Below are 21339 nucleotides of genomic sequence, written 5' to 3'. Positions count from 1 at the left end.
AACAAAAAGACTTGATCAGCAGTATTCAAAAGTTTTTTGAAAAAAATTAACCTTAAACTTTGGAGACCCAGCCAGTTTTCACATACTTCTTTCTTTTTAAACAATTTAAAGCCATACTTTATTTTATGTATAACAGGACAGTTTAAAAGTAGCACTATAGCAAAGTATGGTGGCACATGCCTTTAATTGTTGTGCACTGTTTTACACAGAGATTTATTCTTAATTATCATGTCTGGCCTTAGTTTGGCTTGTTGCTAGTGAGCTTTTCTTATCTAAAATTAACCTGGCAACCCTTTCCCTCTGGGCTTTTATCTTTATTATTTCTGTATATCTTACTTTCCTTCTTACTCTTTGGCTGGGTGGCTGGCCCCTGACGTCCTTCCTTTCTTCCCAGATTTTTCTTCCTATTTATACCCTGCCTTCCAGCCCCGCCTGTCCTTTCTCCTGCCTTGTTATTTGCCGTTCAACTCTTTATTAGACCATCAGGTGTTTTTTAGGCAGGCAAAGAATCACAGCTTCACAGGGTTAAACAAATGAAGCATAAACGAAAGTAATACACCTTAAAATAATATTCCCCAACATTTAATTCCAGCACTCTTTAAGTTCAAGACCAGCCTAGTTTGCATAATAAGTTCCAGGCCAGGCAGGGCTATCATAATAAAACCATATCTCAAAAGCAAACAAACAAAGCACTATAATAGAATGATTTTATATAGTTCTAAACAGAAGAAAACCTCTTCTCCAGGAGTGGGGGGGGATGGTGATTATAATCAAAATCCATTGTATTACTACTATGAAATTCTTCAAGAATTAATACAATACTTTATCTAAAAACCCTTCCTTAAAACAGATTTTTTTAAAAATTGGTTTTCCTAAGTGGATCCATAGGACAAGTGTATTTGTAACTAGTCATGTCTGATTCTATTGAACTAATAGTCAGTGGAATAAAAAAGCAAGCCCAGCTTTTATTCAGTATGTCAAAGGAATAGCACATGTTGGAGTCTTCGGAATGCAAAAGCGGTTCTTGCTTTAGTACACAGAAAGTGAACTCACATGTCTACTGTGAAACAACTGAGTTGTAGGTAGAAAACCAGTACTTTATGTCCTTTGTCATGAGTCATGTGTCCTTTTGCCTGCATTCCACCCTTTCTCGTCACCTAATATGGCCCTCTCTTGGTTACACTCACACTTATACCTGTTTACATATATATGTTATTGGCAAGGTTGCATTCGAAAGAGAATATGAAGTTTTTCCTTCCGGGCTTGAGCTACCACCTCACTCAATATTATATTCCCAGGTCCTTCTATTTCCTGAAGATTCATGATACCATTTTTCTTTTTTTTTTTTAATTGAAAAAAAAAATTTTCCGCCTCCTCCCAGCCTCCCATTTCCCTCCCCCTCCTCACACTCCTCTACCCCTCCCCCCACTCCTTTCCCCCTCCCTCTCCAGTCCGAAGAGCAGTCAGGGTTCCCTGCACTGTGGAAAGTCCAAGGTCCTCCCCCCTCCATCTAGGTCTAAGAAGGTGAACAGCCAAACTGTCTAGGCTCCCACAAAGCCAGAACATGAAGTAGGATCAAAACTCAGTGCCATTCTCCTTGGCTTCTCATCAGCCCTCATTGTCCGCCATGTTCAGAGAGTCCGGTTTTATCCCATGCTTTTTCAGTTCCAGTCTAGCTGGCCTTGGTGAGCTCCCAATAGATCAGTCCCTCTGTCTCAGTGGGTGGGTGCACCCCTCGCGGTCCTGACTTCCTTGCTCATGTTCTCCCTCCTTCTGCTCCTCATTCAGACCTTGGGAACTCATTCCGGTGCTCCAATGTGGGTCTCTGTCTCTATCTCCATCCATCGCCAGATGAAGGTTCTATGGTGATATGCAAGATATTCATCAGTATGGCTATAGAATAGGGCCATTTCAGGTTCCCTATCCTCAACTGCCCAAGGAGCTAACTGGAGACATCCCCCTGGGCACCTGGGAGCCCCTCTAGGTTCAAGACTCTTGCCAACCCTAAGATGGCTCCCTTAATTAGGATATATGCTTCCCTGCTCCCATATCCATCCTTCCTTTATCCCTACCATCCCAATTCCCCAAGTTCCCCCCACCCCCCTTCTCACTTTTCTCTCCCCATCTCCAACCACTTTGGAAAGCAGTGTGGCAGTTTCTCAGGAAATTCGGGATCAACCTACCCCAGGACCCAACAATACCACTCTTGGGAATATACCCAAGAGATGCCCTATCATATTACAAAAGCATTTGTTCAACTATGTTCATAGCAGCATTATTTGTAATAGCCAGAACCTGGAAACAACCTAGATGTCCTTCAATGGAAGAATGGATGAAGAAAGTGTGGAATATATACATATTAGAGTACTACTCAGTGGTAAAAAACAATGACTTCTTGAATTTTGCATGCAAATGGATGGAAATAAAAAACACTATCCTGAGTGAGGTGTCCCAGACCCAAAAAGATGAACATGGGATGTACTCACTCAAAATTGGTTTCTAGCCATAAATAAAGGTCATTGAGTCTATAATTTGTGATCCTAAAGAAGCTAAATAAGAAGGTGAACCCAAAGAAAAACATATAGTTATCCTCCTGGATATGGGAAGTAGACAAGATTGCCGGGCAAAAAATTGGGATCTTGGAGGTGGGGTGGGATAGGGGTAAGGGGAGATGGGGAGATACCATTTTTCTATACAGCTGAGTAAACATTCCACTTTCTGTGTGGGTCACACTTGCCTACCTGTTCATCTGTTGATGGGTGTGTAGGCTGGTTCCATTCTATGCTCTTGTGAACAGAGCTTCAATAAACGTGGATGTGAAAATACCTTTGTGGTAGGATATAGGGGTCTTTGGGTCTGTGCCAGGAGTGGTATAGCTCATCATATGGTGGTTCGCTTTATAATTTCAAATATTTCTTAAGAAATAGCATTCGCAGCATATATTTGTGGCTCCTGTAACCCCTCTGGCACAATGCTGCAGCTTATATGCCCCTCGGATGGTTTGGCCAGACAACCTTTGGTAACAACTCAACATTCCAACTACTATTAACTTGTTCTAAAGCCAGTGACAGGTATTGGAAGCTTTGATATACCAGAGCTCTGCTTCCAATTTCTGCTTTGCTTTTCTATTACTGTTTAATATAATGCTTCAAAATTTTAGTGGCATAAAGCAACAAGAACTTAGTTAATTCTGTAGCTTCCTTTAGTATTATTAGTAGCTTCACCCCTCCCTTAGTGACATAAAGCATCTGTCAGAAACTGTTCTGCAGCTTCCTTTAGGGTTAGTAGCTTAACCCCTTCTGTCCACCCAAGGTACCTTGTCATATATTTCTGTTTCACAGGGTAAGAAAATAGCTGATTCCAGAATCAGAGTAAGAAAGTTTTCTTTTTTTTTTTTTTTTTTTTTCGAGACAGGATTTCTCCATAGCTTTTTGGTTCCTGTCCTGGCACTAGCTCTTGTAGACCAGGCTGGCCTCGAACTCACAGAGATCCACCTGCCTCAGAGTAAGAAAGTTTTGAAATAATTCTGGAACACTTTGTGTCAGAATGTTAGCAAATGTTGTTGCTGCTCTTGTTTTTTTTTTTTTTTTTTTTTTTTAAAGGAGCCAGATGTGGGATAGTATGAGCATCAAAATAAACTAGGCTTTTACAGAGTAGGTTGTATAGACAAGTAAAACGAAAAGTTATACAACTATGAAGATGATAGGCTGATAGATAGATAGATTGCTTGGATATTTTTAAATAGTAAAAGGGATACCATAAATTAAAAATGTTTTAGCCAGGCCTGTTGGCTCACACCTGTAACCCCAACACTGGGGAGGCAGAGTGATCTCTGAGTTCAGGGCCAGCCGGGGATACAAAGTAAGTAAGATTCTTGTCTCAATAACTTGGAAAGACAGTGTTAGAGTTGCTGTACTTTATCTTAATGCTTGTTTGGAAATAAATGCCCCTCCTTCTTCCTTTCCTCTTTACAAAGTTTTGGGTCAGGGATCTTCCTACTTCAGCCTTCTGGGAAAATTATGTTTTCAATCTGAATTATGTAATATTTCTTCAATCAACAACAACAAAAATAAAGGCAGAGTTGTGTCTTGGCCCCTTCGGTATTTCTGTTAATTGTATTGTAGCCTTATATAGATGCTGCTCTAAAGAGGAAGGATATACTGGCTTTTATTTTTTTAGTCCACAATTTAAAAAAATAAATTACTATTTATTTTTATGTGTATTGGTGTTTCATGTATATATGTATATATGCATGTAATGCATGTATGTCTGCACCATGTGCATGCAGTGCCCTTGGAAGCCAGGAGAGGGCGTCACATACCTCAGGTTGGAGTTATTGGCAGTTGTAAGCTACCATGAGGGTATTGAGAATTGAACTCCAGGCCCTTGGAAGAAAAGCCAGAGATCTTAACTGCTGAGCCATCTCTTCAGCCCCATGCAATTTTTGTTTCATGCATTCACCGTTTTTTATTGAACACCTGTTATGTCCTTCCTGACAAGTATATAATATACAGAGCTGAACAATACAGTCTCTTCCCTCAAAACACACTCACTGTTCACTGTGTGACATGGTAACTGTGGTAAGCAATAATGCATGTTTCAAAATAGCCAGCAAGGCAAACTTCAGATATCCCACCATAAGAATAGTAGGTGAGCAAGACAATGCATGTGACAGTGAACTTGACAGTCATTCCAGGATGCACTGTGGAGCAAATCACATTGTGCCCCATCAATGTATACAATTGTCATCTTTCAATAAGAAATAATATTAATGATAAAAACTTGCTGTGTGAATCTGAAATGACCGTTCTTATGCTCTTGAAGACTATTTAAACTATTGGTTTGGTTTTTTTTTCTTTAATATATTTAAAAACAAAATGAATACTTTTGAAATGAGTTTAATGTTGACGATGTGTTTTTGTAAATAAAATAATCAGAACTTTGATTACAAAAGAGATTATTTAAAGTATTTTTCACTGAAATACTTCTTTTTTAATATTTTAATTGAAATAGACTTACATCATTTCCCCTTTTCTCCCTCTAGCCCCTCCCAGCTGCTTTCCCTTGAACCTCTTTTATGTCCCCCTCCAATCTCATTGTTAGCCTCTTTTCTTTGATTATTATTATTATATACATGTGTGTGTGTGTACATGTATGTACAAAGATACACACACACATATATACACACACATACATATACAACCTGTTGAGTCCATTTTTGTTGGTGGTGTATACATAGTTTCAAGGCTACCCACTCTGCTTTGAACAACCAATAAGTGGCTCAGTCCTAGAAGAGGGTAAACTCTTCTTCCAACAGTCATTAATAGCTTCTAGCTCATTGTTTATGGGTGGGACCCATGAATATTCCCGCTTCCATGTTAACGTGTTTATTGATAGAATTGTTCTGAGTTTTTCACAGCCGACTTCCTGGTATTCTGCCTCTTACAATCTTTCATCCCTCTCTTCAGAGATGTTCCCTGAGCCATAGATGCAGGAACTGTGATATAGATACATCTATTGGGGCAGACTCACCATGATTTGTTGATCCTCTGCCTTATCTAGTTGTGGTTTCTGTGATGGTTTCCTTTGCTGGAGAAAGAGGCTTCTTTGATGAGGGGTGGTCCTACACTGATCTGTGAGTAAAAGCTTCTTTGATGAGGGGTGATCCTACACTGACCTGTGAGTAAAAGGATAGTTTTAGAATGTAATAAGCAATTCTATTGGTCTAGCAAAGTGGCAGTAGTAGACTCTTTTCTAAAGCCAGTGAAGCTGGCTAGGTTTCCAATATCAGGCATGATTTCCTTTCTGTTGAGTGTGTCTTGTATCCAATTAGACAGCTGTTGGTTGCTACCAGTGTGCTCCCACAAGAACCATAGACAGCAAATCAGGCGTTAGAAACCTTTTGCATGGTTAGTCAAGGTAGTCCAGGTGACTTCCAAAATAATATACATGATCAGATCAGTCTAGCCTTTGGTGGCCTCTCAGGGGTTGAGGGTGAACTTCTATTGCTGAAGATATTGAACACTTCGGATTTCAGATCTAACCTGAAAGTCTTTTCTAACATCCATGGTTCCAGAAAATACTATACAAACTGCTAAGGGAGGAAAGCTATTAAAAGTACTTCCCAGCCTCACTGCCTGTGAACTTGGACAGTTACCAGCATGGCAAAACATGCATACAGGTGTAATAAGTGCCACTCACAAGCCAGTGGAAATATTTCTTTATAAAATTGTTTTACATTATTTCCCCCTTGCCTTTCTTCCCCTGCCCCCAACTCTGCCATGTATGTTCCTCACACTCTCTTTCAAATTCATGGCCTCTTCTTTTTAATGTTACATATATAGACTTGTGCATGTGTACGTGTGTGTATGTATTTCTAAATGCATAAATGCAACCTGTCAGTCTGTGTGTTACTTGTGTGTCTATTTTAAGGTGTTGGATAAACAATTAGTGTGCTCTTACTTAGGGAAGACTATTTCTCCTGCTTTCTTTAGTTGCCTTTAGGTTTTTTGTTTTTTGTTTTTTTGTTTGTTTGGTTTTTTTTTTTTTTTTTTTTTGTAGGGTTGAGGGCTCTTGAGCTTTCCTCTTTCTGTGTTAGCATGTGTATATGTGTATTGGTGTTGTTCATGTTTAGGCATCCATGTTGGTAAAACTTCATGGGTGTGTAGCTTCTGCCATTTCTAGGAGACACAGTTTCAGAGTAAACTTCCCGTTCCTCTGGCTCCGCAGTTATCCCTGGACCTTAGATAGAAGAATTGTCTTTCAGATGTATCAGTTCTGATTGGGTTCCACAACTCTGCATTTTGATCAGTTGTGAATTTCTGTAATGATCTTTTGTCTATCACAAAAAGAAGTCTCCTTGTTGAAGGATGAGGGGACCACATCTATCCAGCTAGACCCTGGAGAGGAATCAAAATATTTCTTTTAATTCATTGACGCTTTCATGGTTTCCCATGCCAAAAATGTTCTTGTATTTGTATCAGGCCTAAATATGCCTTTTTTGCCTTGTCCGGCTGAATAAAATATCCAAAGACTATGGCAAAGATTGGTGTAGTTGTTGGCTTACATCACTGTCGTTAGTCAAAAATGGCATTTGGAAGACCAAGGCCACATTCCGGATATGGTACAGAGAAGTAACTTAATAGCTTAATTGCAAAGTTGTTTCTGATCCAATCTGTGGCTTTTACAGTACTTGGCAATCTCAATTAGGCTTGCAGTCTGGAAAACAACAGATGACTGGTTCTATTGACAGGGAGATGGTAACCTCGGAGGCCTGTGTTGTGTGTAAGTGTGAAGTCAAGGGGCTTGCTCTAGCGACACAATGTTCTTTTATTGAACTTTACTGAAGGATAGGGAAACTATCTGAAATATTTTAATATAGATCTTTAAATAATTATGTTATACTTTTTTTCCTTTTGTAAAAGCAAAGAAAAAATAGTGAACATATGTTCCTTGGTGTGCCCAGTGATCATGACAACTTTTGATGATATGTGATTTGGGGAAAACTTGATATTTGTTCATTTTTTTGATATGTCAAACTTGGGGAATTAACTTATGTTTCCATTTTTTGCATTTTATTCCATATGAAAAAAAAGTTCTCCGTGAGTGATTTGGTTTGACTCAGAATAGGCATAAGAAACACTAATGAAGGAGATGAAGATAAATTAATGGATTCAACATACATATGGACCAAGACAGAGGCATTTGCTGATAGGATTAGGTTTGGAAAGCGAGAAAGAAGGCTGTCCAGAGCAGTGGAAATATAACACACTAGCAAATATATGGTGTTTTAGTGATGTAAAATTAGTCCTTAGTAGTTAAGAACTGAGCCTCTTTTATGCTTGTAGTCCCTGTATTCAGGAATCTGAGGCAGGAGGATCTTAATTAAATTCCAGGCCAGTCTGGGCAAGACTCTGTCTCAAAAACTAAAATAAAACAATGTAAAAACTAAGAAATCCTTTCCTCTTGTGGTGAAATAGGCAGTTTTCAAGCATTCAACTTAACAGAGAATCAGACCATTTTCTAAAAATGGAAATTTCCTATAGCTGTTAAAATTTACTGTCTTTATTTCCTGAATTTGAATCTTAATAAAATCAGAAATATCTACATGCACTAACATTTTGAACATAACTAAAATCCTAATAGTAAAAAATAAGAAAACAGACAATTCAAAGAACAATGAAGTTACACCTTTCATGTGACCCTTTTGACTATTCAACTATTGTGGGTAATGTTGTTAAATATAAACCATGTTTTCCCACTAAAACTCCTGTCAGATAAGGAGTATAGTACACACCTGTAATCCCAGATCCCAGCACTTGGGAGTTGAAGGATCAGGAGTTCAAGGCCAGCCGTGGTTATATAGTGAGTTCAAGACCAGCCTGGGCTATCTGACACTGTACCTCAGAAAGAAAGAGAAATGAGAAGAGAGAGAGAGAGAGAGAGAGAGAGAGAGAGAGAGAGAGAGAGAGAGAGAGACACCAGATAGCAACAATAGTAAAAGAAAGTAATATACCCCTCTCTTCCAGCAGTTGATAGAAAAAACTGATAAAAATGTTGGCAAGTATTGAATGAATGTCACCAAATAAGTAAATGTGGCCTATAGGCTTAACTGGAGCGTTGTACCAGTGTAGAAGTCTCTCAAGACTCATGATATATTTACAGAACTTGCTATTTACTGAATCAGAAGGAAATCTCAGCAAATATCACAGGATTAAAATCAAATATATTCTTTAAAAAAACAGATATAGTCTATTATAGTTATAAATCATTAAGAAAATATAGCTAGAATGTCTTTATTTGTTTGGCAATTAATAGAATGAGTTAAATAATAGTGGCAATTCTAACAATATCTTTAAAAATATCCTGATGAAGCTCTTATACTATATTGTTAAAGGCTTATGAAATTAAAAACAATAGTAATGGAGAGAATTTATAGCTTTTTCTACTTTTTTTTTTTTTTTTTTTTTTTTTTTTTTGTCTTTTTTTCAAGACAGGATTTCTCTTGTTGCCTTGGCTGTCCAAGTTTGCTCTGTAGGCCAGGTTGGCCTCGAACTCTGTCTGCCTCTCCTTCCTGAGTGCACACCACACCATTGCCTGGCTTCTTTTCTTTTTTCTTAAAGACAGAGTCACACTATGTAGCTCTGACTGGCTTGCTGGCCTGGAACTATAAATTCACAGAGATACCTACTTATACCTCCTGAATGATTAGAGCTTGTTTTTTGTTGCTGTTTTGTTTGTTGGTTTGTTTTGTTGGTTGGGTTTTGAGACAGAATTTCTCTGTGTAACAGTCCTGGCTCTTCTGGAACTTATTTTGTAGACCAGGCTCAGATTTAAGGTTTGTGCCGCCACCACCACCACCATAAGGTAGGTAGGTGTCTTACTATATAGTTGAGGAATTTATCCTGCCTCCATCCGAGATGGATGTCTATTGAATTTGTAGCTTTAAGTGCATATACTTGAAAAGAAATAAGTAAAACTTAATGAGTTAAGTATCTCAATGAATTGGAAAGAAAGTAAAACAGCATGAACCCTTCTGATAGGAGGGAGGTGATAAAGAAAAAAGCTGAATAAAATGAAAAGCACGTATATGATGAACAGGCTAACTAAGCAATAGTTAATAGTGAGCTAGGGATGTAGCTAAGTGACAGAGTGCCTGTCTAGCATATGCAAGACTCTAGTCCAACCCCTGGCACTGAAGAAAGTCAGAAAATGCTATGGTGTTGTATACTTCTGATATACTTGTCAAGAAAGAATGTATAAATGACCAAAGCAAAAGAGTATAGCAAGGGAAGACACTACAGATTCTGTAAAAGCTTATAAACACAGGGGATTATTAATAACTTTATGCCAATAAAATTTAAAATGCTAATTAAAAATAGCAAACAGCTAGACAAGAATGATGATAAAAATGCATGTGGTCCCATTGAGGCTGGGGAGAGAGGATTGAGTCAGCCTGGGCCGCATGACAAGGTCTCATTCTAAATAAACATAGAAGCAGAGAACAAAACAAAAACAACAAGCTCCTAGAACGTAATTTAAAACTGATTCAAGAAAACATAAGGCCTAAATGATCTTAAACTATTAAAGAAATCTAATCGGTAGAGTGATTCTTCAAGGAAAACTCTAAGTTAATTGACTTTGCCAGCAAATTTGATGAGAGAAGTACAGTTTTGTCACACTCTGACAGTTAGAGAAGCTATAACCCCAGTTCATTCGTGACGTTGTTTGTAAACTCTTGAGCTGCCCGTTAACAGTCTGGTGTAAAGGATATACAGCCTCGGTACTATCATAGAGAGACTGGTTTGTCTGTTAGTTACTTTCCTCATTGCTGCAGGGCTGACAACGTCTTCAAGATGGCTTCTTTTGGCTCACAGTTACAGGGACAGGTGGTGGAGCAGCCATGACAACAGGTGTCTGAGGTCGCTGGTCACATTGCATCCAGAATTGGGAGGTAGAGGAAGATAAATAAATGGTGGTGCTCGGCTCCTTTTCCCTGGTGTACTCCATCTGAGGCCCCACTCCATCAGTAGCGCCACCCCCATTCAGGGTGGGCCTTCTCCTTTTGTTAAACCTTTCTGGAAGGACCCTCACAGGATACGCAGATGTGTTCTTTGGTGGTTCTAAATTTAACCACGTTGGCAGTAAATATTAGCCATCACTTTTTACCTCAAGGTTATTAATAGAAGGTCTTGAACATTAGAAAATTAACTTTATACTACATTAATAGAATAAAGGATTTATGAGGATAAGAATTACACAAAAAAAATAAAATAATGGCATAATAAAAAGTAAAAAGTGAAAATTCCTCTTGGGGCTCCTTCTACTCCTAGGAGTTCTTTTTCACATTTTCTTAATGAATCTATGATTAAAAAAAGAAAGAAAGAAAAGAAAAAAGCTAATAAGGAAATTTTCATATTAATATAATAAAATATAAAGATCGTATGGTCATCTCAATAAAAGAAGAGAAATTGTTAATAAATTTAACACCATTGCTGATAAGGAAGGAAGGAAGGAAGGAAGGAAGGAAGGAAGGAAGGAAGGAAGGAAGGAAGGAAGGAAATCCTTCGCAAGCTTAGAGGGTTTTCTTGATTTCATACAGTCAACAAAGAAAATGGTTGAAAATAGAAACAAAAAGATACTTTTACTTTTATTCAACATTATACTGGAAGTTCTAACAAACAGGGTGAAGAAATTGCATAAATAAATGAGAAGCACGGAGGAAGATTTCATTATTTACAGAGCCATGTAAATGTCTGAAAGGATCTGTGGACAAGTTATTTGAGCTAAAAGTTTACCAAGACTGTCAGAAAATTAACATATGATCGTTACTTCTATGTGTGAGTAACAAGTGGTTAGAAGTATGTTATTCATAAAGTAATAGGATCTGGGAATATACCAGAATTTTTGTAGAATCTCTGAGAAAAATGATGAGGCTTTTCTTAGAAGTGTCAAAGCTGTCCATTGCTGAGGAAATGAACCGTGCTTTTAGAGTGAATAACCTGGTGCTGAGGATGTTCTTCCCAGTAAACTCTCAAAAAGGGGTTCTTGGATATTTGTCCTTTCCTTCCATCTTGTTTGATGCAGAACCTCTTTGTTCATTTCCCTTTCATGTGCCAGACCCACACGCTTTCAGGGACTCTCTGGTCTTCACTTCTTGTTTCCCTGCAGGGATGCAGGGTTGTAGCTGCTCACTCGCTGCATCCAGCTTTCTCGTGTGTTCTGGGATTCACACTCAGGTCCTCATGCTCGGATGGCAAACACCTTTACCTAATAAACCACGCCTTCCATTCTGAGATTTTGAAAAGTTCACAGTTAAGCAAGTGTAGTGTGCTTATAATCCCGGTACTTGAGAGACTGAGGCAGAATGCTGTATTTAAGGCCAGCCTTCGTCAAAAAGCAAGACTAGTCTATAAATAAATATCCACTGTGTAAGCTCTGTGCTTCATTTTACTTGTTACCTGAAGTTTATTGCATCAAACTTAAATATCGAAGCCTGTATTTTATCTCCTTTTGTAAGTGGGTATCTGCATGAGTGTCTGTGTAGCATGTGTGTGCCTGGTGCCCATGAATGTCTGTGTAGCATGTGTGTGCCTGGTGCCCATGAATGTCTGTGTAGCATGTGTGTGCCTGGTGCCCATGAATGTCTGTGTAGCATGTGTGTGCCTGGTGCCTTTGGAGGCCAGGTCAGATCAGGCCAATCAGATCCTATGGGACAGGAGTTACAGATAGTTGTGAGCCACCATGTTGGTGCTGGAAATTGAACCCAAGTCTTCGAAAGAATAGCCAGGCTCTTTATTGCTCAACCATCTCTCCAGCTTCATGTTGAAGCACTTTATAATTGACAGTAATAAATCCTTTTATTCCTCCAGCTTTTAAAATTGAATTGAATGACAGTTGATAAAATAATTATTGTTGTACTTTGTATTAAAGAAATTCACAGTGTGATTGTATATAAAGTATTTCTCCTTAAATACATAAAATTATAAATAATTTTATATAATGATTATTCAGGAAGAAGAAAGGCTATATTTACTCTCTTCAAAATTATTTCTGTGTGAAATTTGCTTTTTTTTTTTTTTTTTTTTTTTTGCTGTTTCAAAAGGCTTTATTTTTACTTGGTCCAAGACTTGAGAGGGTCTCCAGGGCGTTACAAAGCTGCCTAGGTTCGGTGAAGGTCCTGAGGCAGGCTGGTGCAGAACAGAGGTGGAAGCCCCTCGGATGAAATTTGCTTTTATAAAATAACATTTTACAGTCACAGACACTTTGGGCTTTGACTTTCCCAAATGCACACAGTGTCATGAAGTGTTTTGGCAATATGCTGTTTTTTTCTTAAATTACTACCACCTGGTGGGCAAGCAGGAGACTTCCTTAGGGAGTGTGTGACTGTGGTTCTATGAAGAAACAAAAAGCAGAGGCCTTTGGACAATGATCATAACCTTTTAGCTATCAGAAATGCCTCAGCACCTTCACACATTGCTTTTGCTATTCTAGTGTGAACTTGAGCTTTGATGAAGAGGAGACCCATTAGTAGATAAGGAAAAGTAGTCTCCTTAGCCGTCTCCATACTGTTCAGTTGTCTACTTCAGAGCAGCCGAGGAGGGTGTGAATGAGGAAATCGTCCAGAGTACATTGACTGTAGAAGTAGGACCAATGCTGGGAAAAGTCAAGTCTGACAAGCAGAATGGTTCTCAAGAGAACAGAATAACATGCTTTTATTTATAGTATAAAATAATTTTTAAATGAGACAAAAGTATAATTTATACAGAGGATGATTTTGTAAATCCTCAAAGTTGTGACTTAGAAGATTTAGTAAAAGAGTACATCAAGCAAAAATGCACAGAGAAGAGCAAGTGAAGGAGACACAGCTGAAGATAGAGTAGAGGGAAAGGTGGAAGGATTGAAAGAGCTGGAGGGCAGCAAGATGGGAGCAAGTGCTTACTAAGTGTACTCTCTACCAAGCCTTGGACTTCAGACTAGCAAGATGCTTACAAAAGAAAAGTAATCAGATACTTTGGATGAGAAAGTAGTAAAGTAACATCAAGAAATTACGGAGAAAAGCAGTGTGCCTATACCTATGCAAAAAGTCATCTTCTACTGTGGTTCAAACAAGATACAGAATGGATTGTCATTCAAGCCCTCTATCAAGAAGTTCTCTCAGAGCCGGGCGATGGTGGCTCACGCCTTTAATCCCAGCACTCGGGGAGGCAGAGGTAGGCGGATCTCTGTGAGTTCGAGAGCAGCCTGGTCTACAGAGCTAGTTCCAGGACAGGCTCCAAAGCCACAGAGAAACCCTGTCTTGAAAAACCAAAAAAAAAAAAAAAAAAAGAAGCAGTTCTCTCAATCAAGAGCTCTCACCAGGAGTTCCCAACAGAGACTCATGTGTTGTCTCCTTGTTCCAAGAGAAAGCTCCAGTGTCAGGCACACAGACCTGGATAGATGTGGTAGGGTGGTGAGGCGCCAACGCGGCCTTTTGTTCCCTGCATTCCTGAGCGTACTGCTTAGTCAGACCAGACCCAGGTTGTTTTTTAAATTTTTTTCTTTAGTGAGAGGCACAATTTCTGGTTGCCTTTCTCCCTTCTCCTGTCTCTCCTCTTATCTCCTTTTTTAGAAATAATAAAATTTATTAGTGGGGGGGTAGGGAGAGTGGGCACAGGTGTCCGAGTCAGAGAGCGAGCATGCATGTGCATGCCATGGCACACTTGTGGGGCAGTGGATAAATTCCAGTTGTCTATTTCCTTCCGCTGTGAGTTCCAGGGTTAGAACTCAGAGTGTCAAAGTTTGTGGGCAAGTCCTTTTACCCACCAAACCATTGCATCTGGCCCCTAATCTCCTGTTTTGTTGTTGTTGTTGTTTTAAGATAGGGTCTCTGGATACAGCCCAGGCTAACCTCAAACTCAGAAACTTTGTCTCAGGCACCTGTGCTAGGGTTACAGACGTGTGCCATCCTGCCCAGATGTTTTGATCCTTTTACCTGATAGCCATTGAGGACCAGTGAGGTAGCTCTTCAGGTCAGAGACCCTTGATGCCCATCCTGACCACCTGAGTTCAGTCCCCAGGACCCACATGGTGGAAGGAGCACACTGATGCCTACACGTTTTCTTCTGGCCTTCATATGGCTGCTGTGGCAGACATGCGCGCGCGCGCGCGCGCACACACACACACACAAGCAAACAGAGTTAATTTAAAAAGCTGATAGCCACTTATGCTCTATTCTATATCCATTATTTCACTGGGAGTTGTAAAATAGTGATATCCTGTTTTTTTGTTTGTTTGTTTTTTTCACCCATAACTAGGATGCTTTTATTTCATCATCTCTTTGATAGAATATCTAGGTTACTCAATGATATTCTTATATAGGAAAGACAAGATAAGTGGTGGATTCTTATTAGTTCATAAACTAATGATTTAGTTTTCTGTCTCTTTGAAGGATGTATCATTTATACTCATGTGAATATGGATGATGGATTTGATTCATTGAAATTACTTTTTTGAAAAAAAGTTTTTCAAATTTTAGGCTGGGCAGTGCTGACATATGCTGTTAATCCCAGCTCATGAGATGCAGAGGCAGACAGATCTCTGATTTCAAGGCTAGCTTGGTCTATATATCAAATTCCAGGGCAGCCAAGGATACACAGAAAGACCCTTTCTCAGAAAAATATTTTTTTTTCTTTTTTTCTTTAATGTATGCGCATCCCTACCTGCCTGCCTGCCTACAGAGACTAGAAGAGGTCTGATCCCCTAGAGCTGGAGATAAAGGCAGTTGTGATTTGCCCGGTGGTCCTCTAGAAAAGCAGCAAACATTTTAATTACTGAGCCATTTCTCCAGGCCCTCAAGTACTATTTTTATTGAGGTTCAGATTGTGTCATTGGGAGCAAAGAAGGTTCCTGAGTCTATTTTAACAAAGGACTTTGACTTCTTTGGTAAAGAGTAGGGCCGTTGGGCTGAGGAGGTGGCTTAGAGAATAAAAGGTGCTTGCGGCCCAGCCCTGACAAGCTGCTCTCTGAGTCCCACGGCCTACCTACTCTGGAGAGTTGTCCTCTGGCCTCCATGAACGCTTCAGGGCAGTCTGTCTGTCTGTCTCTCTCCCTCCCTCCCCTCTCTCTCATACCTACTTGGGAAGGTGAATCTGGGGGGAGGAATCCATTTGTTTCTGATGATATTTGGAATTCAGTGATACAGCTTTGATATAATGAGTGGCCAGTGTTTTAGTGTGTGTGGAAAGGAAAAAGGAACCATTTCCCATCAACAGTTTAAATGTTTAGTGGTTTGCTTGCTCAGTTAATATTTTAAAGTTTATGCTGAACCAGTTTTCACAATAGGAATTCTAGAGAATTCAAGTTATTATAAAGCATACTAACGAATTTCAGTAAAACAAGTTCCAAAGAATTGTCCTAAGCTTTTCTCTTTTGTTTCAGACTTGTCACGGAATCGCCTCTCAGAAATTCCTATGGAAGCATGTCACTTTGTCTCTCTGGAAAGTCTTAACCTATACCAGAATTGTATTCGGTATATCCCAGAGGCCATTCTAAACTTACAAGCTCTGACGTTCTTAAATATTAGGTAAGAATAGTACTCCTTTAGAAAAAGTAGTTTTATATGATCTTTAACTTTTTCCTCTGTCACTAAGATATTTATGGTTATTTATGTTACTTGTTCACACCTGCAGTTTCTAATATGTTCTTAGGGTATAATAATGGTTTCTCCCATGTTTCTCTTGTTTCTTCTTTTATTTTTTAGTTTTGCATAATTAACAGATCCTACTAGCCATTAGCTTAATAGGCTTGTCGAAGTCTCTCAACTGTGCTTCTCCAGTTACATTTTTAAATTAGCTTCTAGTTAATACCAGATCTGATGGACTGGGACACAGTTTAGCTGGTAGAGCACTAGCCTGGTATGCACAAGGCTCTAGGTTCACATGTACACACAGCATTGATATGTACATAATGTGAGTGTTGGGTGTGCTGGAATGCATGTACAGAGGCAAAGGACAACTCTGGAGTTGGTTGTCCACTTCCACTTTCATGTGGCTTCTAGAGATTGCCCGGTTTATATGCCCTGAGTCTAGAGAGATGATTTAGTAGTTAAAAGTTAAAATGCTCTTTTGGAGAATTTGAGTTCGGTTCCCAGCATCCTCGTCAGGCAGCTCACAACTGCCTGTACTTGGAGCTACAAGGAAATCTGCTGCTCTCATCTAGCCTCTGAGTGCTGCATATGCCGCTCTCTCACACACATAGACACTTAATTAAAAATAAAAGTAGAATCTGTTCCATTCAGATATTTAGCAGTTTTAAAAATCATGTTAAAAAAATAACACAGCAGCTGGGCGGTGGTGGCGCACACCTTTAATCCCAGCACTTGGGAGGCAGAGGCAGGTGAATCTCTGTGAGTTCGAGACCAGCCTGGTCTATAAGAGCTAGTTCCAGGACAGGCTCCAAAGCCACAGAGAAACCCTGTCTTGAAAAACCAAAAAAAAAAAAAAACACAGCTAGAGAAAATTGTGTGTAAATGTTAACTTTTCTTAATCGGTATGCATAGGAGTAGAATTATTATTGAATTAAAAAATTTAAAGCGTCCATGAACTATATTAATCAAGAAAAAGATCTTGAAAATGGGGAAAGACTTGGCCCTAAAGAATTATTATGGGATTAAATTTACATAGTAAATTTTTAATTTGTTTTTATACTAATGATAGATATGCTTTATTATTTTGTGTTTCTGATTTTCATTTTTTTAATAAACAAAAATTCCTGTTATCTGTTTAAATTTTGTTAGCTGGGAATGATTAAACTGACAGGAACTCATATCTAGTATCCTATTTGTTCCTTGTAAGACTTCTTTTTGTGTCTGAAATGAGGAAAGTGGAAACATTTTCATCAGTGGTGTCTGACTGCTCTTTCTCTACTTACTCATTTAGTCGGAACCAACTCTCGACATTGCCAGTACACTTGTGTAATTTACCATTGAAAGTCTTAATTGCTAGTAATAACAAATTGGTCTCACTTCCTGAAGAAATTGGACATCTCAGACATTTGACGGAACTTGTAAGTTAACATTTTTATTTTTTGATTGTCCAACATGTCTGCAGTCTTCTATATGATTACGATTGTTTTTAAAATAATTTTATAGTGTTGGCTTGATGTATAATTTAAAAAGACTGAAATGTACAAGTCTTAACATCTCCACACAAAATGGGGAAATGTCATTGGTTATTTTCTAACCAGCATTAAATGATTTCTGTGTTACTAAACTTTTAAGATGTAAATTAATAATGTAGTTGAGTTTTCAAATTAAAATTTTAATATCATCAATATTTTTATGATTTTTCTTAGCCGTTATCAGTGTATGGGCACTCCAAAAGTTAGTGTTTGTTTTTTGTATGTTTGTTTTTTCTTGCCATACCCTTGGAATAGTAGCCAACTGTAATTTGCTTTTATATATTTTCTACTATATATTTAACTTCATCTACTATTATTTGTGAACATATAAGATAGCATCTCTTAAGTATTTATGTTTTGAGTTCAGAGTCAGACTAGCTGGGTGTTGGTGGTTCACCCCTTTAATCCCAGCACTTGGGAGGCAGAGACAGGTGGATCTCTGAGTTTGAGGTCAGCCTGGTCTACAGAATGAGTTCTAGGACAGCCAAAGCTACACAGAAAAACCCTATCTCAAAAAACCAATATAAATAAATGAAATAACAAAGAGTCATGCTATGTATATCCTCACAGTCATATTATGAGCTGGATTCTATTATTGTCCGCATTTAATAGCTAAAAAAAACCAACAAAAAAACAGTACTCAGATCTCAGATGTTGTAGTCTGCCGGAGACTGTATAACCCAACGATTGGAAATCAGCCTGTTTGAACTAAAGCCTATGTTTCCTATTGCATGAAATAATCAAATGCAACTGTGTCCATTGAAATTTAGTTTTTTGTGTGTGGTTTATTGATAAAGATGGGTGTAAACAGAAAAAAATGGTATAAATCTAATTGGACAAATTAGATTACCTTGGTGGGAGGGACTTAAATATAACAGGTTATATGTTAAACCTTCACAGACATTCAATATAGAGTTGGGATTTCAGGCTACTGTTTTTGAGCTAGCAGACTTTGGAAATAAAATCCAAAATGTTTGTCTTGGGACATTCTTTAGAACTTGGCTTGTTAGCAAGAAGTAGGCATAAATTATACTCTTAAGTTCTTTTGTTTATTTTTTCCATGATAGACAGAATATAACCGTTTATTTTTTATCTAAATTTTTTCTTATAGTGCAGGTTGATCATATTCTTTTTGTTTCTCTTCTGTTTGAGAAAAGGCCTTACTTTGTAGCCTGAATTGGCCTTGAACTCAGTCTCCATACCTTGGTTTCCCAAATTCTATTGTCGAATTGTTGAAACTTTAAATACTTATTCAGTCCTAAGTACTCAAAAGATAGAGACATGCTTCTAGTTTTCTACAGAAGGTACCCTCCTGCCCTCCGTCATTCCCGACAGAGAAAGAATGAGTAACTTCAAAGCTGCTGTTCTCCGTGCCCTTCTCTCTTTCCTTCCCCTGTCGTTTGTGGGTGGAAGTAAATGGCTTTTTATCAACACAGGTGTTTTCCAAGAGACACATCACAAATTACTAAGACCTTTACCACAGCTCACTTTTTTGCCTGAAACTTCTTTCACTACCCTTAAATTTTGTTGCTTAGAACACTGAACTTTAAAGTCTAATTTTTTATTCTACTTCTGTCATTAATGAAAGGTGAAAATTATATTCTTTTCTCTTTTGAGAAAAACAAAGTAATGTCTGGGCCAGCGAGATGGGTCAACAGGTAAGAGTGTGCAGCCAAGCCTGATGACCCGGGTTCGTCCCCTGAGACCCATATGGTGAGGAGAGAAAACCAAATCCACAGACTGCTGTCCTCTGGCCTCCACACACAAAGGTTTCCTCTCCCCGCCCCCCCGGGTCCACAAACAAATAATAATTGTAATAACGAGTTTTAAAACTGTCAAAAGCTTATTGAGGTTTATAATAAGCAAACTGGCTTTGTAAGTCGTATATGAGCTGTCTTTTTTCACTCATGTATTGGAGGACTTTCAAGTATTCATGTGCAGCTTGAGCTTCCTTCTGCTGTACATAATTATGGTTTTATAAATTATTCTGGCTGGCCTCGGACTTACTGAATTCTGAACTTATTCATCTTGGAAGCTGTAGATAGGCACTTTTTTTGGACCCACTGGCTCAAGCTTGTAAGCAAGCTACCAGCAGACTTCCTTCCATATTGTTTGTATTAGACTCAGACTGACTGGATAATAGCGGCCTGTTTTTCCATGCCTCTGATTTGTGTACACCTTATTATTTCTCTTTATATTCAGTTGGATAAAAATTAGAGTCATTGTATACATTTTAATTTTATATTCTTGACCAGCCAAACTGATATTTTGAAAAATGAGAGCTTTTCTGTTAAGTAATTTTCATTTAATTTTTATCATTGTTGTATTTTTATTTTAATTAGAACAGTATAAAATAAAATATATCATTTTCTGCTTTAACTTTTCATAAACATCTTTGAATCTGATACTCTAGGCCTTCTATTTATATCTTAAGCCATATCATTTTTGCCATATCATTTTAATTTCAGAATTTTCTATAAACCTATATAAAATCTGAAGAATTACTCAAAAATCTGTAATTAAATGAGAGTACAGACTGAATTATTCTTAGATGAAGGATGATAATACATATGCCTATAATATTATTATAATATATATTATTACCATGAAGGAATGTAGGTATTGTATTATCTTGCCTAATATCACTTTGTAAGTATCTTAAAGCAAGCAAGTTTGTGGTTAGAATAATCATACCTTTGTGTTCTTTTGAAATAGGATGTGAGCTGCAATGAAATTCAAACCGTACCTTCCCAAATTGGTCATCTGGAAGCCTTGAGAGACTTTAATGTAAGAAGAAATCATCTAGTGCGCCTGCCTGAAGGTAAGAAACTATGAAATAATTGTTTTGTTGGTATTTGTTTTTTTATTTTAAAGATCTCTCAGACTGATGGGCACAAGTCAAAAATATGTATGAGTTAGAGCCAGCATTTGAGATCTGAAGGCTTTTTGAGTTAGCATCATCTAGATTGTGCACTTTAGAAGCTGTTCAGAGCTGGGTCTTATGCCATGGGCCTGTTATCCCAGCTACTCAAGAAGCTAAGCCAGGAAGATCACAGCATGAGCAACTGAGTGAAACCCTGTCTGAAATTCAAAATTAAAGGACGAGAATCATGAGTCTCATGCCAGCCTGGCAATACAGCAAGACACTGTCTTCGGAAAGAAAGAGAGAGAGGAGAAGGGAGAGAGAGAACCGAAGAGGGTTTGGGGATACAGTTCAGTGCTAGAGCACTTGGCTAGCACAGTCAAGGCTGAAGGGCCAGCCTTAATACTAGCAAAACAATCACAAAAACTTGAGAGAAAAGTTTTGATAACTCTTGCTCAGTGATTCCATTTTCGATCCTGTTGACTTATGAACTATTGTAGTTAGTCCTTGAGGAGAGTGCCATTGTGAATTGAGCTAAGCATGGATATGGGCAGAAATGTAGCACACTTGATAGTCTGGTGTGATGTAAGGCATTTTTGTAGGTTAGCCCTGAGTTATAAATGGACTTTGAAAATTAAGTAGGATCAATGGAGTTTGAGTTGAACTTAATTTTATTCTTTACTAGAAAAGTTCAGGCCGGGTCTAATTCAGCATGTGTAGGTGATACGTATTAACAAACAATGTGAGACTGTGGTAGAACTGGGTTTTCTTAGGTGGACTGTAAACTCTGACGTGGATTTGGATGGCAGAAATGATTA

General features: G+C 38.3%; 1 protein-coding gene across 8 annotated transcripts in view; it reads left to right on the top strand.

Annotated features, from left to right (window-relative positions):
• Lrch3 (leucine rich repeats and calponin homology domain containing 3) overlaps nucleotides 1-21339 on the top strand; it is a 112397-nt gene that overhangs the window by 24750 nt on the left and 66308 nt on the right. For all 8 annotated transcript variants that reach the window (XR_009056824.1, XR_009056822.1, XR_009056823.1 and 5 more), the window contains exons 2-4: nucleotides 15919-16063; nucleotides 17418-17544; nucleotides 20374-20479. Coding sequence is in view for 3 of the 8 variants with exons in the window: in XM_057764294.1 (XP_057620277.1) it covers nucleotides 15919-16063; nucleotides 17418-17544; nucleotides 20374-20479 (378 nt within the window). In the remaining 5 variants the exon portion in view is untranslated. The remainder of the gene's footprint in view (nucleotides 1-15918; nucleotides 16064-17417; nucleotides 17545-20373; nucleotides 20480-21339) is intronic.

The sequence above is a fragment of the Chionomys nivalis genome, chromosome 3 (genome assembly GCF_950005125.1).
Source record: "Chionomys nivalis chromosome 3, mChiNiv1.1, whole genome shotgun sequence".
In the NCBI taxonomy this organism is placed as follows: Eukaryota; Metazoa; Chordata; class Mammalia; order Rodentia; family Cricetidae; genus Chionomys; species Chionomys nivalis.
Note: the sequence above shows the minus strand (reverse complement) of the source record. Positions and strands in the feature narration are given on the sequence as shown.